This window comes from Apteryx mantelli, chromosome 4, assembly GCF_036417845.1.
Source record: "Apteryx mantelli isolate bAptMan1 chromosome 4, bAptMan1.hap1, whole genome shotgun sequence".
NCBI classification, from domain to species: domain Eukaryota; kingdom Metazoa; phylum Chordata; class Aves; order Apterygiformes; family Apterygidae; genus Apteryx; species Apteryx mantelli.
This window is the reverse complement of record NC_089981.1, coordinates 59,894,544-59,909,858: the sequence shown is the minus strand read 5'-3', so window position 1 is coordinate 59,909,858 and position 15,315 is coordinate 59,894,544. Positions and strand designations below refer to the sequence as shown.

General features: G+C 38.0%; 1 protein-coding gene across 2 annotated transcripts in view; it reads right to left on the bottom strand.

Moving 5' to 3' along the window:
• Nucleotides 1–14,745, bottom strand: part of ARHGAP5 (Rho GTPase activating protein 5) — a 49,415-nt gene extending 34,670 nt beyond the window's left edge. For both annotated transcript variants that reach the window (XM_067296716.1, XM_067296717.1), the window contains exons 1-3: nt 14,532–14,745; nt 7,158–7,264; nt 98–3,996 (exon numbers count right to left, since the gene is read on the bottom strand). In XM_067296716.1, coding sequence (XP_067152817.1) covers nt 98–3,820 — 3,723 coding nt within the window. In that variant the 5' untranslated portion in view covers nt 3,821–3,996; nt 7,158–7,264; nt 14,532–14,745. The remainder of the gene's footprint in view (nt 1–97; nt 3,997–7,157; nt 7,265–14,531) is intronic.
• Nucleotides 14,746–15,315: the final 570 nt, after the last annotated feature.

Genomic DNA, 15,315 nt, shown 5'->3' with positions numbered 1-15,315 from the left:
ACATACTTTGACTCCTCCCTTCTCACAATACACCAGAAGTTGTGAAAAAAAGTGTAACAGGGCTCACCTAGCCACATCTTCTTGAAAATTGACTTACCTTCTTTTCTTCTTTCACTTTGTGAGTTTTCTTCTTCATTTTTTTATCATCCAATTCTTGATCTGATGTAATAGCAGGGTTATCTATGCCTCCCTTCCATGTTTCTACAGGTGAAAGAAGTGGGTCTTCTTCACTTCCACGATGTCTTCCTTTTCTTTTAGTTTTAGAGGTGGTAAAAGCCTCATCATCACTTGCATCTGAATGCGTTCTCCTATAGTAAGATTTAGCTTTGCTAAACAGTGTCTTAGACTTATATTTGTATTTTGAAGGCCTTCTTTCTCCGTGACTTCTAGATATTCTATCAGAATACCCATTTTCTTCATCGCCTTGGGTATTTATAACAATTGAGTTTCGAACTTTTATAATACGATTCTGACTATCATCCGGAACTGCGTAGATATCATCTGCAAAGCCTTTATGTTTGAAAATTGTGTCAACAGGGTCAGCATAATTATCAGATTGGTCTATATTTTCTGGTGGTGCTGTAGGCACTCGAGAAGGCTGTTTCCTGGGATTTTTACAAATACCTGCCTCAATTGTTTTCAGAAGATTGGGATCCAGTTTTTTCACGTTTGTTTTTGGAACAAGTGGTTTCGGTTTTATTGGGGGAGGCACTTTATGGTTGCGTTCATGGTCATGACAATTGAGTGGTGTACTGTGAATAGGATACTCATTTCCTTCCAGGTCCAATCGGTACTTTGAACGGTCACTAGGTGTTGGAAGCAACCTTACATCATCACCAATTGGACTGTAAGGTGGTGGTCCTTCCGTATCATCCTCTGAATCTGGATAATTATAGTCAAGGGAACTTCCTCTGGGAGATCTTGGAAAAACATCTTCACTTGTATGTGTTGTTTCCCTTGTGCTGTCTGACATATAAGAATTTTCAATCATGTTTTTCTTCTCTAATACATCACTGAAGAACAATGTGAAAACCTCAGTTTGACGATGATATTGAGATAATGAATATAAAGCTGTAAACTTCGCAGTAATCTCTGTTGCTATGTGTTCTCCTTCAGTCATGAGCTCCTTGATTGCTTCATTCTCAAAGAAGTCTGCCTGGCTATCAGTAACAGCCACTAACTGGACTGGAATTGTATCCTGAACTTCAGAAAGAAACGCCCGAAGCATTCCCATGGATGCCTTCCGCTTGGCAGAATAAACCAGTATATATCCGTGAACGAGTTCATCTTTCCTTACACCAATTGAAGAATGGTATGATAAAATAGTTATTTGTATTCGCCGCCTCTTTTCTCCTATTATTTTATCAAGCATCAAAGAATTACTCTGACCAGCCTGAGCAGCACTACAGGAGTGAGAATCAAGGAAGGGTGAAAGAATGAGATCCACGCTAAATGGATCACCACACATGGCACACATCACAATTCTCAAGTCGGCTTCTGACAGATCTTTAATGGTAGGAACTGGACTTACAACATCAAAATTGTGTTTAACTGCCTCCAGTACTCCCCTCAAAGCTTGTTTTATTTGGGTCTCATTAAACTTGCGTGGGTATGTACCAGCAGGCACATCTACAAAAGGACACTGTAATTTGTTGGCCAACTGTTGACCTTGGTGTCTCAGAATAGGTAGATTCTTGCTAATGCTGTCCCTCTGGTTAGCCAATATTAATGTAAATGGAAGATTAGCCATATACTTGTCTCTCCTTATCTGAGATGCTTCAGTCCTTATTTTTCCAATGCACTCTCCAATAAAGTTTAGTGATTCAATAGAGTTAAACACACAGAAACAACCATGTGGTTTGAAGGTAGAGGTCCATAGCTGAGTCAACAGGTATGGGGATTTTGCATCAACTGGCCTAAGATCTAGTTCATATATTTTTCCATCTAAGGCATATTCATCATCAGTGGATTGTGTGCGAATTTCGTTTGCCAATTCTTGTGCAAGGCCATCTTTGCCCAAAATGAAAAGATTAACTTTATCAATGTTGGCACTATCATGGTATAAATTTGAGCGGCCATGGTCCAGTTGCAGAAGACTGTTGGCAAGTAACTGCTCTACTTTAATGTCCATGCAATTTTGGCCACTGAGACAAGTTTCTTTAGTTGGGTGATAAACAAAACCTATGTGTTTAAGCAGAAGAGATTCTCTATCAGGTGCAAGTTTCTGTAAAGCTTTGTATCTAGGCTCTTCACTCAGAACTGCATGAATTTCACTCATTTTATCTGAACTAGGCGTTGCATTAAGATCCAAGTCATAAAACAGCTCTGAATGTTCAAAAAGCATTTCCTGAAACTCCTCTTTGGCTTTTTCAACAATCTCCCTCTGATGCCTGCTATACACTTCCTTACTATCTGCATCAGTGATGTATTTGAACGCTTCATCCTCCATTACAAAACATATAACTTCCTCCCACGGCTGTCCAGGTGAAATGAACTGGATTTTCTCAAGAGTTTTTTTGAACTTCTCCTTCATTTCAACCCTTCTTTTTTCAGATATAAGATGCTGTACATGGTTTTGATAAACTTTTTCTGCTTCTAGTGTAGTAAGAAGGTCAAACGGAATCCTTCTGTCATTCACTTTATCTATATGGTCAGTTTCATCCCAGGGTGTTTTTTCAAGCACCACAAAACATGACTGGAAGTCAGGCCTTTTCTCCATTAACTTCAAGGCTTCTGACCAGCTCAAGTGTTCAATCTCATCGAGATTTGACAGAAGATTATTAAGAGCTCTCGGCAATGCATTAACATATTCTTCTCTTCTTTTTCTAATATGTTCCTGTTTAAGTTGCTCTATGTGTTTTGAAAATGTATTTTTGGCCTTTTTTGTTCCTTCCAAGTTTATGTATTCCTCATAATCAGGATGATTTTTCAGTTTATTACTAACAGTTTTCCAAGTTGCATGATAGTCTCTCACAGTTTGGACAAGTTTTTCAAATTTATCTGTTGCAGTAACAACTAGTTGTCTTTGAGTTTTATAGGCATCCAGATAGGGTATTATTTTAGGTTTACCACGAGTTTTATCCATCATTTGTACCAGTGCAGTAAAACACGTTTCAACATTGACATTGAATCTTGCAGATGTTTCCACTACCACAAGGTTCTTTTTATTCGAAGCAAATGCCTGAACCTCTCGCAGATAATGATCCACACATTCATCACATTTCGTTGCTGCTATTATGATGGGTTTTTTAGATTTTGATAGTTGAATATAGAGATTATTAACAAATTTAAGTTGATCATCAAACTTTCTATTGCATCCTTGGCTGACATCAATGCATAATAAAAATCCATCTATGCTTAATTTCCCTTCAGGCATTTGTTTTTGCTCAAAGTCTTGCTCCAAGCCTAGCTGATCTGTGCAAATGTACATTAGTTTTTCTGCTGACTGCAATTTGGAGGCAGCTGCACGTTTTATATATGGTTGTAAATTCGTACTCCGATGAGGCAAGAAAGTCTGATCATCAATGAACTCAGTCTGTTCAATTACATGAATTCTGCATTCTATTCCATCCTCGCCACTTTGCGTTACGTCACCCCAGTACAAAAAGTGATCATTGTTAACAACTCTTCCTCCAAAGTCAATTGTGCTAAGCACAGAGGTATGCTCAGGGTAATATTCATCTGCTTTTGAACGAACGAATCTATTGCACAAACACGACTTTCCAACTCCACAGTTACCTTTATCCTTTTCAGTTCCAGATAGTCCAACAACACTAACAGCATAAGACGGGGGACGTGGCTCTTTGTTTTTTGCCATCATAACTTTCCTCTCATCCTTCTGCAAACATCAAGGTAATTGTATGTGGCTTTCATTCTGGAAGAGTTCCTACAAATTAAAGTTGTATATCCAGGGTTCCAGAAATAGCTTTCAGTTTTTCTTGCTTCCGCTCATCATGGAGAGAACCTCAAATACTCAGGATGGGCAAAATCATCTTCCTACAGAAAAGAAAAATATTGTTAAAAAATCTGCAGAAATTTCCCTCTAATATTCAAGATAGAAAAGAAATTTTTTGCTTGCTTACACTGAAACCGATTTCAACATATATGAAAATTTCCACAACTACTTCAAATGAGATCTTGAATTCAGATTTCATTCAAGTTAATGTTTTTTCTATCATAAGTTAAAAATAAGCAGTTTTTAGACACAGTTTAATAGTAGTTTATCACCTACTAGAACAGAATACTTCTGGAAAAAGAAAAATTACTGTTTTCCTTCATAGCTTATAGGCACTAGACATTAGAAAGCATTTTATGCTTTAGCAGAATTCTCCCTATTACCTGTAAGGAAAGGCAAGTGAAATTTTACAATAGTTAATTCTTACCAAGGATAAATACAATACAAAAACCTCAAGACCCAACTCTATATTCACACACACACACACACACACACACACACACTTCTATTCATGCATATAGCTCCCCTGAATAACACACTTACCTGCGTGAATAGTGACTTGTATGTACATTTGTAGGTTAGGTTTTAGGTTTCAATAAAACTTTCAAAATAAAAAGCTGTAAAACCAGGAAGTTGACAATGTGACTTAGTCTATACCTATTTGCAAAAGTAAATTACTGTATTTGTATATTAATGGAAAACTGCTTTTAAAGAGAATTTCCCAAACCTGATTTCTAAAGAAAAATACAAACATTGGCATACAGATACTGGAACATAAAAGTGACACTTAATTTTGAAATTTCAAAATTGCAGTGTAGTACCACTCCTACTGTCTCTAGGAAAAACAAAAGCTTTGAGTAGTTCTAAACAAAAATTAACATATCTCTGCTCAAACTTTCATGGAATTATTACAAGGTCCCAGTGGTTTTACTGATGCTATCATCTGGTATAAAGATTATCACTAACTCTCAGCTGTTGTTTTTTTTCCCCTGAATATATTGCATACATGCTGCAAATGGAGAAATATTTGCTGTTTTAGAAAAACTATATTATAAGCGTAATATGTAATATATTTTGATAAGAATTCTTCTCATTCTCATGGTAAAAAGAGAGCTCTCATATATAACTATAAATGGAAGGTACAGATTGCGCTTACCATTTTTACATGTATGGAGTACACAGTCACAAGATAAATGCATCTAAACATATGCATCTGTAAATAACTCAAATGTGAAGAAAAAAATTTATAAGGTCCATCAAAACCAAAATTTTAGTCTTGGTAACTCAGTTTAATTATTGGACAAATTTTACTTTCATTTTTGTCACTCTAAGGAATACCTTAGTAACAATTTGATGAGAATTGTTCTGTACTATCTTCTTTTAGTTTTAAAAAATTCATAAGATCCGCCACCCACAACCCTCTTGAAGTCTACTTTAATACTTCCCAAACTAATTCACGACTTTTAAATCTAATTTGAGCTTAAAGTAATGCTGCAGTAAACAAAGTATTTGTATCACTAAAAGTTATAATAAGAGATAAAAGTAGTGAAACCTTTCATATCTTGTACAGAATCAATGCCTGGTCAACAGAGCTTACCAACCGACAGTCTGTTAAAACCTGGAAACAGAAAACCAAGTTCTGATCAGAACCAAAATACTTATGTAAGAATCTTTGCAATGAAATTCTTTGAAATAAAAATACAAATATCTTAAAAAAATAGCTTCTGGTTACAGAAATATCATAGCCAAGAAAACTAAGTTCTGTTTTTACCAAAAAGTATGAATTTCATTGCAAAATGAAGGGGAAAGTAAACTCAGCTTAATTTTTATACTTGAGAGAGTTTTTCTGTTGCAAAAAGTGAAACTTTTATGATGTGTTTTAGGAATAATCTTTTTTTTTAAAAAAAAAAAAACAGTTTACAAGGACATATTCATAAAGAGAATTTATATTTTAAATTGTTTTAGTTTCTCCACTATGTTTTTTTACATTCTTAAAACACAGAGATTTTACAGCCAACAGAAAATGACTCTGGGAGCAAAACTACTTAGCAAAAACAAATCCTTTGTGAGCAGTGTTTGTATTACTACAAATAAACCCAGTGTTTTCTTTTCCTTCTAAAGTGAAGCTTACTATTATGGCATCATTCAAACTATTAAAATGAAAAGTTTAGCTAGCACTTCTACTATAAACTATTTTCACAGAGCAACACATTTGACATGGACTAAACTGGAACACAAAATCTTCATCCACAAGATTATTTAATCTGGAGGATGTTATCAATTTGCAACTAGTCCATCAGGAATAATTAGTACATTCACACATCCTGCACCCTCACATAGCAAAAGTTATTTCTCCTCCAGCAGTAAGCATTTGGTCAAATTGATACATTTTTAAGACAGTAAGTACAAAGAATAAGGTGAAATGGGACACTTAAAGGAAAACATACACACGAACCTCATAAGATTTCTGAAATAAAAAAATTTTCAACATAATGGAAGTTAAGTCACTTAAAGATGTTTAAAACCAAGTTGATTTTTTTTCTTTTAAATATGATTTCTACTTTGCACTGATTGTATACTGCAAAGGTACAATGTTTCACAGAATGAAATATATTTTAACTAAGTAATAAATCTGGTGAATACATGACTTCATAATGCCTTCACATTTACTGCATAATCATATCAACTGGCTCCCTAAGAGGAAGATTTTTCTTTCCAGCATACCAATAATTTTAAGGTACTATATAGTTTTGTGCCATTGTAAAATACATATGCAAGAAATTCACGATATTTTCATTATCTTACTTTAATCTGCTTAACTGTACTATAGCATAACAGGACATGGGAGAAAAAAACCATAAATTCAAAATATTCCAAGCCTCCTCTCACCCCAATATTTTCTGTTTGTTACAGCTGAGGAGGGGATAGGGGAGTTAGATTTCCCCAATTTATTTCAGTCTTTAGATAGAAATACTCTATTATTCTCTATCTGTAAACAGAAGGATTGTGAAGAACTACAGAACACAAAAACACATCACATCACTGCAAAAAGAATCTCTGAACTACAATCTTACCTTAGGACCTTGTCTCTAAGGGCTTTAAAATTTCAGAATTTCAAAATTTAATGTAATATACACTAGTATTCATTCACCCACCTTCCCCCTTAAACACAAGCTTATAAAGACCTAAAGCCCAGACTTACTCTTAGAAAAACAAGGTGCCAAGCAAGATGATTATCCTGCTGTGATCTTCCTGCAGTGATATCACACATTTAAGCAGTGTCCTTCAACAAGTCCTTCTGTGAGGGATCTGAAAACAAACAGTAAGATCCATTAATAACTTCAAAATTATGAAAGTGCACCCAGCAATCAGAGAAGCTACAGTTATGCATCAGAATCATATTCTTCATTTTAGATCTGCAAACGTAAATCAGAACTGAGAGCCCAAGCTGGATCTTTCTCTTAACTTATACCATCTAAATCATTTAAACACAACTATTAATTAACTGTAATTTCAGAAATTCAACCTGGTATTTTAACAGGACCTTGGTTGCAGAAGCCTCTCCTGAAAAAATGAATACAGTGCCTCAGATAACACAAACAAAACATGAGATTCCAAAAATTGCCAATCACTTGTAGAAAAATTTTTAATTCTAGAATATCTAGAATTTAGTTTTATAAGTTTAGTCTCATACTCGGTAAGTACAAAATATATAAAGTGAATATTTGTCCAAACATAAAATCTTACCACTAACAAGTACAGTTACTTCTACCTCAAAACCCTATTACCTGCAGTAAAGCACTTATAAATTGCAAGGTCTCACAGGCTGTAACTAATTGGAAATTGATAGCATAATTACATCTGAATATGGTGAACTCTGAACTAGGATACAAATACATTAGTATAGCCCTGATAAGTTCTGATTTTACCACAGGGATGCTGCTATAAAGTAATAAAAATGGAACAGGTGCTGTACTGGTAGAAACTCTCTTTTTAAGTTTGCACCCACAAAGCCAGACTTGGAATGCCAGGCCAATGGCACACATGTTAAGAAGCAGAAAAAAAAATCTGAGGCACTTGTCCTGGGTTATGATTTAAGCCACTTTTAACCAGGGAAAGGTATCCTTTTTTTAAAAAGCAAGATGCAAGCACCATGCTGTAAATGCACTACAGATGACATCAAAAAGGTAAGGCAAGGCTTCTTTTTTGTCAGTTATGACCATAGTCTCGGTAATTTCACTTTGCTTTTTGAGGAAGAGTATAGGTGATAACAAAAATCTAAGCCTCAGCAAACTTTTGGACAAAATAGGTTTAGCAAACAATAAGCAACATAGTAATATCACAGGAAAACTTCAAATCTCAATTTGTGGTAGCTAACACCACCAAAATTATAAGGGATCAGGTTATCAGCCTTGCACTAAGCCTAGCCTAGCTGCAAAGCTAAATTCTAGCACTTGAATGAGAAGACTACAGGCAAGCCACATTCCCCACCCTTATCTCCTAGCTATGGCTCATGGCTAGGTGAGCAGAGCAGAGACATGGCACACACAAGGGAAAAGAGTATGGATCTCTGAAGAAGAGCATGTGAAAGAGGAGACAGGATGAGAGAAAAGAGGTTCCACCTGCAAGTGTGTGTCAGGGAGAAACTACCATCCTGCAGCACAGGCTTTACTACAAGACAAACCTAAAAGACAGGCCCCATGAGATCAACTAGAAGCATTAAGAGGTCAGAGAAAAACCCTACTTTGAAATACACATTTCTCAAAGTCCTCCCTCTGAGCAAAATTCTAAACGCTAGCATGGGATACCATATATTAACAACTAATAAACATTAAAATGGCATCAGCTATCATTATTTACTTTTTGAGGCTGCACAGGAACTTGCAGATGCATTCATAACCAAGTCAGAAATTTTCTGATATTCTGAAAATCAAAAGTTTTCTTCTGACTTTCTGAAACTGCTTTCTGAACCTCAATAGATTTACCATCAGCAGACCCAACACAGATCAAGCACAGATGTTGTCCACAAGACTCTCCCAAATTGCTCATGACTACAACAAATTGAGAAGCTGAAAACACTGCCAACAGGGAAAGTAAAACATGTTTTCCTACAGTCCTTTACTAACTCTTCATTTTGCCAAGGTAAACATTCAGTTAGGGACCGCTATTTTTCAAGGTTAGTTTCAATTATCAGAGTGTCTTGTCACAGCATTTGTGCATTAGTTGGCCACCGCAAGCCCTCCAAGCAAAGAAAAGCACACATGAAAAAAATTGGCCGTCACATCCCAGTCTGCTTTGTAGGTTATGTGAATATAGCAACTGAAAGTCATTGAGGCCTCTGTTGTGGATCACAAAAATCAAACCGAACACACTAAATATCACTGAAACGGTTTGTAGGATGTTTTTTTTTTTGAGTGTACAGCATCTTCAAGTATCAAGAATCTTGATTTCAAGAAAGATATATCTTTGGATTCAGGTTACTGCTGACAGTAAGTTTGTATACTGTCATCCCTTACTTCACACTTTTTGAGAACCAAAACTTGGAATCAGAAAGTACTTAATATGGTATCTGAACTCCAAGACCTATACCTACATCAGTAACTGCAACTCTACTCAAAACATAATACAATAAAAATTTAAATTAAGGACCAATAAAATCCAATGTTGATGTAACTTAAAAGTTGTTACTTCTCATTCAGTATTCACCAAGAGGTGGTACTTTTTTTTTTTTTTTTTTAAACTCTCTTAAGCTTAAGAAGTGCTCTCTTCAAATCAAAACCTTTTTCAGAAACAAAACCAGATCTGGAGTGCATTAACACCATCTTGCCAAAAACGTCAATTCACCAAAGTTTGTGGATGGTCACTCACTTAACATTTCCAGTCATCTTTACTAATAGCCAATGCGCTTGCATTCACAAGCGCTGATAGTCTTAGCAAAGTAGCTGTACTTGAAATCTTATTTTTAATAAGGGTTAATGCAATATTCCCTGGTAAAATTCTGCAAGTATCAGCCAACACTAGGAAAAAAAGATTCAAATTGCTTATCAGAAAATAAGCTTAACCAAGCAATAACAAGACAGTAAGGGACAATGTCTTAAAACATCTTCAACGGTGATGCTCAAGCCAAACAGGGGTCCGGTCCAGTGGTATGGTGATCAGTTGTGCTAAGTAAACAGAGGATGAGAATGGATTACCCCAACCGTTGTTCATTTCCAATTCAGTTATGACAGTCAACTACCATCCTTAAAGCAACTGTATAACCTAGAGTTTTTTCTCTTATTAACTGATTACATTGCTTTTGTATGTGAAAATTTGACTGTCCAACTTGATATTACAAATCAGTGCAACACTGGGTTTCAAAACATAAGCTCAACATTCTTAGTTCTCAATAAATTTACTAAGTTTCTCCTATTAATAATAATAGTTTTAAGACCTCCAGCGTACCATACCCAGAATTAAATCAAGGCCTAAACTTTATTTCTAAACTCAGAACAGAACATCATTCCTCAGCTGGAATCCTGTATTCCAGGAGCATCTATTATGATTGTTACTGTTAGCAAAGAAGAAAAAAAAAAAGTTTACACAAATTATATCAAGATACAATACACAGGTAAACTGCAAATGTTCCAGTTATCATCACTACACAAGTCTGAACTTAGGGCTTAAGTTATCTATCTACAGATTTTCAAATACCTGAGAGCATTCAATATAGATACAAAGCCTTATTTTAAAGGCAAAATAAATAATAAAAGCTTCAGGAAAAAATAAATTCTTAATCCCTTTTGCACAGGAGAAGCTTCTACTCAAGATATTCATATCTCTCATGGAAGTTTCTTAGTGTGAGACTACCTGATCATGCTATTTACAAAGTTGTTCAGGAAAATCACAAGAGAACCAATAAGTATTGCAAAGGGCATCCAAGACAGAACTGATAAAAATATAAGAAAGAAAATGAAGGAGACCAGGAGAGAGGGATCAAGGTAGGCACAGAAACAGAGCTAAAAATGTATTTGCCACAAAAGAAAAGATTAAAATCCTGAAAACAGCAACTACAACAAATTTCACTGATACACATATCTGGATCATTAACATGTTATTTTACTTGATGAGGAACTGCAGCATAGAATCTAGGACTTGATACTAGAAGTTTTGAGACTTAATTCAACTAGTGAGTTATTTGACCTTGTACAAAACCACGTCTTTCCCCTTAATTTCCACCTGTGTAAAATGAGAATACCTGCTATCTCCTTCTTCTTAAATTCTTTAAGAAATGAGCAAATGAAAAGCCATACAGTAAGCAGCAAATAATATTATGCATAATTAGCAAATTTACATAAATTAATGCTAAGATGTAAAAATACATACATGCCCAATATTGTGCGTGTAGGCATTTGTTTTACTTTTATAAAAGCAAACATACTTCTGTTATGCTAGTACATCAACGGATGCAGAACTAAGAAACAATTCCAATTTACCATAAAATATCTAGAAATAGTCACAGAGTAATTATTTAACTTTCACATGGAGAAAAGCACAGTGAACATTCATATTCAAAATAATTTCACTACAATTGCTTCATATTTTCCTGCCAGGAATTTTGAACTCATTTTTCTTTACCATAAATATTCTATTAAAGATCCACAAAAATAATGAAGTGATGAGAGGATTCAAAGAATAATCTGTAAAATGTAATACCCTTAAAAGTACTTTCTAAAACAGACGAAAAAACAGGAATATTCCATCTTAATTACACTGACCTTTAGTCTGAGAATTCTCAGAAAGAGAACTGATCAAGTGTTGTGCTCCCTTTAAGTTATTAATAAACACAAGTAAAAGGAAAAAAAATCTTGACAGTTTAATATATAATTCCCAGTGTTATCTGGACTATTTGAAACTAAAGATTTTTTTTTTTAATTATAAGTACAGCAGAACACCTTAAGAACAGTAGTTAAGTAAGAAAATCGTTATTTACTTCAAACATCTACTTAAAATGGACAGACAAATTAAGTTAGTCTGCACTACAAAGACGCAGATAGTTTGACTATCCCAGGATAGCCATGCTTACAAAGCCCCCTGGTGGTGATGCGGCATATACTAGCAAAAGGAGTTCTTGCCAGTGTAGTAAACTATCTTCGCAAACAACATAAGCTCCACTGAAAAGCATTCTTTCACTATCATATGAATACATTACAGGTCTTACTCCCGTAGGTGCATTATTAATGGATGTGATATTTTCAGTTTGCTAACCAACATAATTATGCTAGCAGAACTTAATACTGACTATTTGGCTTCACAAACTTCCATTCTTTCAGTAAAGGTCAGACAGTTTCATCCCTGAAGGATGCCTTACACATATATAATTTTAAGAACACACTACGTAATAGTCTATTAAAAATAATGATGTGGAGTATTTTAAAGATCTATGCAAAATATTCCTGAAGGATGCCAGTACATGGGATTTATCTTTTGTTAAGAAAGCACCTTTGGAAGTCTTAATCCACTGCCAGCATCCTTTTAATACCTTTATTAAACAAAATGGAAATATTTTAGTACCATCTACTCAAATAACAACTCCCAAAGGGGAAACTTATACAGAACAATCCATCATTATGATTAGCGCATTTTTTTGCTGTAAACTTTGCACATGGAAAAATGACTATGGTTTTAAAAAAGCACATTTCATCTTCAAACTCAAAATATGTACACCATTTGACTCTATTCATGCTAAATATAGGATTTTAAAACAATTTAGCCTGAGCATTAAGTAATTATTTAATTGGATTATTTTATACGTGCAACACCTTTAGGTAAAATAAAGTCCAGTATCAGTTAGAGGTAGACATTTGGTTGCAATTATTTACTTTTATTACACTGCTGGCAGTTGCTTTATATAGGGATACTTTTAAAAAATGCATACTATTTATGTTCAGTATGTTCCAAGTTTAAAAGCAACTTGTTATAATGCAACAAGCTAGTGATAATGTAACAAATGCTTAAACAATTTCTGATACTTGAAGTATTATACAGACTCTTAAAAAAAAACCCTACTATATTAACATCATACTTAGTTAAGCTATAGCAATACTGAGTTCCAGCAGAGTACTATTAAAAGATTTTAGCACATCTTAAAAATAATTTTCAAAGAAGGCATGAAGGAAAATATATACTCTTAAAAAATGCACCTGGATGCTTATTTGTAATACGCTCATTTTAGATACATACTACAAGTTTTAAATATGTACAGTTTTCTTGAGAAAACACGTAACTGGCCACTGATGTCACTGCTGAAAACAGCTCCCATACTAAAAAACCTTATGAAGGTAAGACAGCACAACAGGAAAATGCTACCTATTAACTCCTCATTCATTTATAAAACAAGTATACAAGTATCAGTGTTGTAACTGGCTTCAATGCACAGGTTTAAAATGGATGCGCGCTTGATCAGCAAATGCTGCTTTACTGTTTTACTCTGAAATGTAGAGTTTTTAAATGTCTGTTGAGGATTTTTATTAAGAAAAAAAGAAAATCCTCGAGTTATCTGCATGACATTAAACTCAAGAATACACACATACCCCCACAGGCCTATTTTGGTCTAGATTAAAAACGTTTGCCTCCTACTTATTAAGGAAATCTTCAACACTAAAGATACCAAAAGCAATATGAGAGAGGGCAAAGGGGGATACAGAGGAAGGGTGGAGTGGATTCTGGGGGGAAGGTGGCAAGTGTGTCTTCCTTTCCTGAGTAAACAGCCTTTCTTCTATTTTTAATATAACAGAGTTTTACAACCCTTATATCCTATATTTAACAAACTGTGGTGTTATATCTGTGTATCGCTGGTGCTTTCCTTGGGTGGAGAGTCTAAAGGTTATGCCGGTTGAAGGGATTCAAAATGCTTGAAAGCTGCAAGACTGCAACTGGCTACCCTATTTCAAAGGCTTAAAATCCACCTGGTGGAAAAACAGAAATGCACACACATCATTAGGAGAGTGAAGTTTTCTGAGATTTAATTTCCAGCAATATTTGAAGGTGAAGAGAAGGAGGAGGAGAACTGACAACTGCTCAAATCTGTTAGAGAAGGAAAAGAACAGAGAACCCAAGAATGAGTAAAGAGGGGAGAAGAGGAGAAAAAGAGGCACAGAGAAAGGGGAGCAGAAAGGATAAAAGAGGCAGGAGGAAAAGAAGGGAGGAAGCCAAAGGAGTAGAGAGGGAAAAGGGGAATGAGGAAGGAAGGAGCGAGGAGCAGGGAAGCTCCCCTTCCTGCCTTCCTCCCTCCCCGGAGAGCCGTGACCAGCTGGCAGCCTCGTACAGCAGGCTCAGACCCTCCCATTGCTCAGGCCTTCATCACCTGTCTGGGACCAGGCGCTCCGCTCCCTGCCCTTCCCGCCGCCCCTCCCCGGCGCGGAGGCACCCGGGGGGAGCCAGCTCCCCTCTCCCCGCGCCGTTCCCGGCCCTCCGAGCCGGTTACGGCCAGCGGCCGCCGCACCGGCTCGCCGGCCGCCGCCTCCTCCCGCCGCCGGGCCGGCCCGCGCCGCTCCGGGCCGGGCCGAGTCCCGGGGGACCGGATTCCTCCCCTCACCTCGCGCCGTCGGGATGCGGCTCCTCCGCGGCGGCGGGAGCAGCTGCATTCCCGGGACGCTCCCTCCGCGCCGGCGCCCCCGGCGGCTTCTCCTCCCCGCGGGGCTCTCTCCGCTCTCCGGCCCGCGGCTCCCGAGCGCTCCCGGCCGCCACAGTCTCGTCCCGCCTCTCCGCTCCCTCCCCGGCGCTCTCGGCTCAGTAATGGCGGCCGCCGAGCTTCCCCGGCTCTCGCTTCGCTGACGGAGTCTCTCTCTCCCCCTAACTTTACCTCAGCAGCTTCCCTCCCCTCCCCCTCCCTCCCGCCGCCGCGGCTCAGCGCGCGCCCGCCCGACCAGCTGCGCGTGCGCGGGGAAGAGCCTCTTCCTGCCGCCGCTGGATTCCCTGGGAAGCCTGGGATGGTGCGCGCGGCCGGCCGCCAGCTGCGCGCGCACGCGCGCCGTCTCGTCTCCCCCTCCCTCTCCCAGCCCGTGTGGGCACGCGCGCCGGGAGCCGAGGGGCAGAAGGCCGCGGGTTCTAGTCCCGCCTCAGACAGTGAGTCAGGCCGCGAGCTCGCGGCGTTGCGTGAGCGAAACTTAAAGGTGCCTGCGCGCGGCGGGCAGGGCGGGAGCGTGGCCGTTACACCCGCTCTGTCGGGCCGGAGAGCCGCTCCGGGCTGCCTCCCCGCGCAGGGTCCTGCCGGACAGGCACGACACGCTGCCTCTCCTCCTCCCCCTCCCACCTGCGGGGTAGCAGTACCCTTGAAGGTGGCTGCCTTCTGCCAAGGCTACGAGCAGGAGAGCACGAAG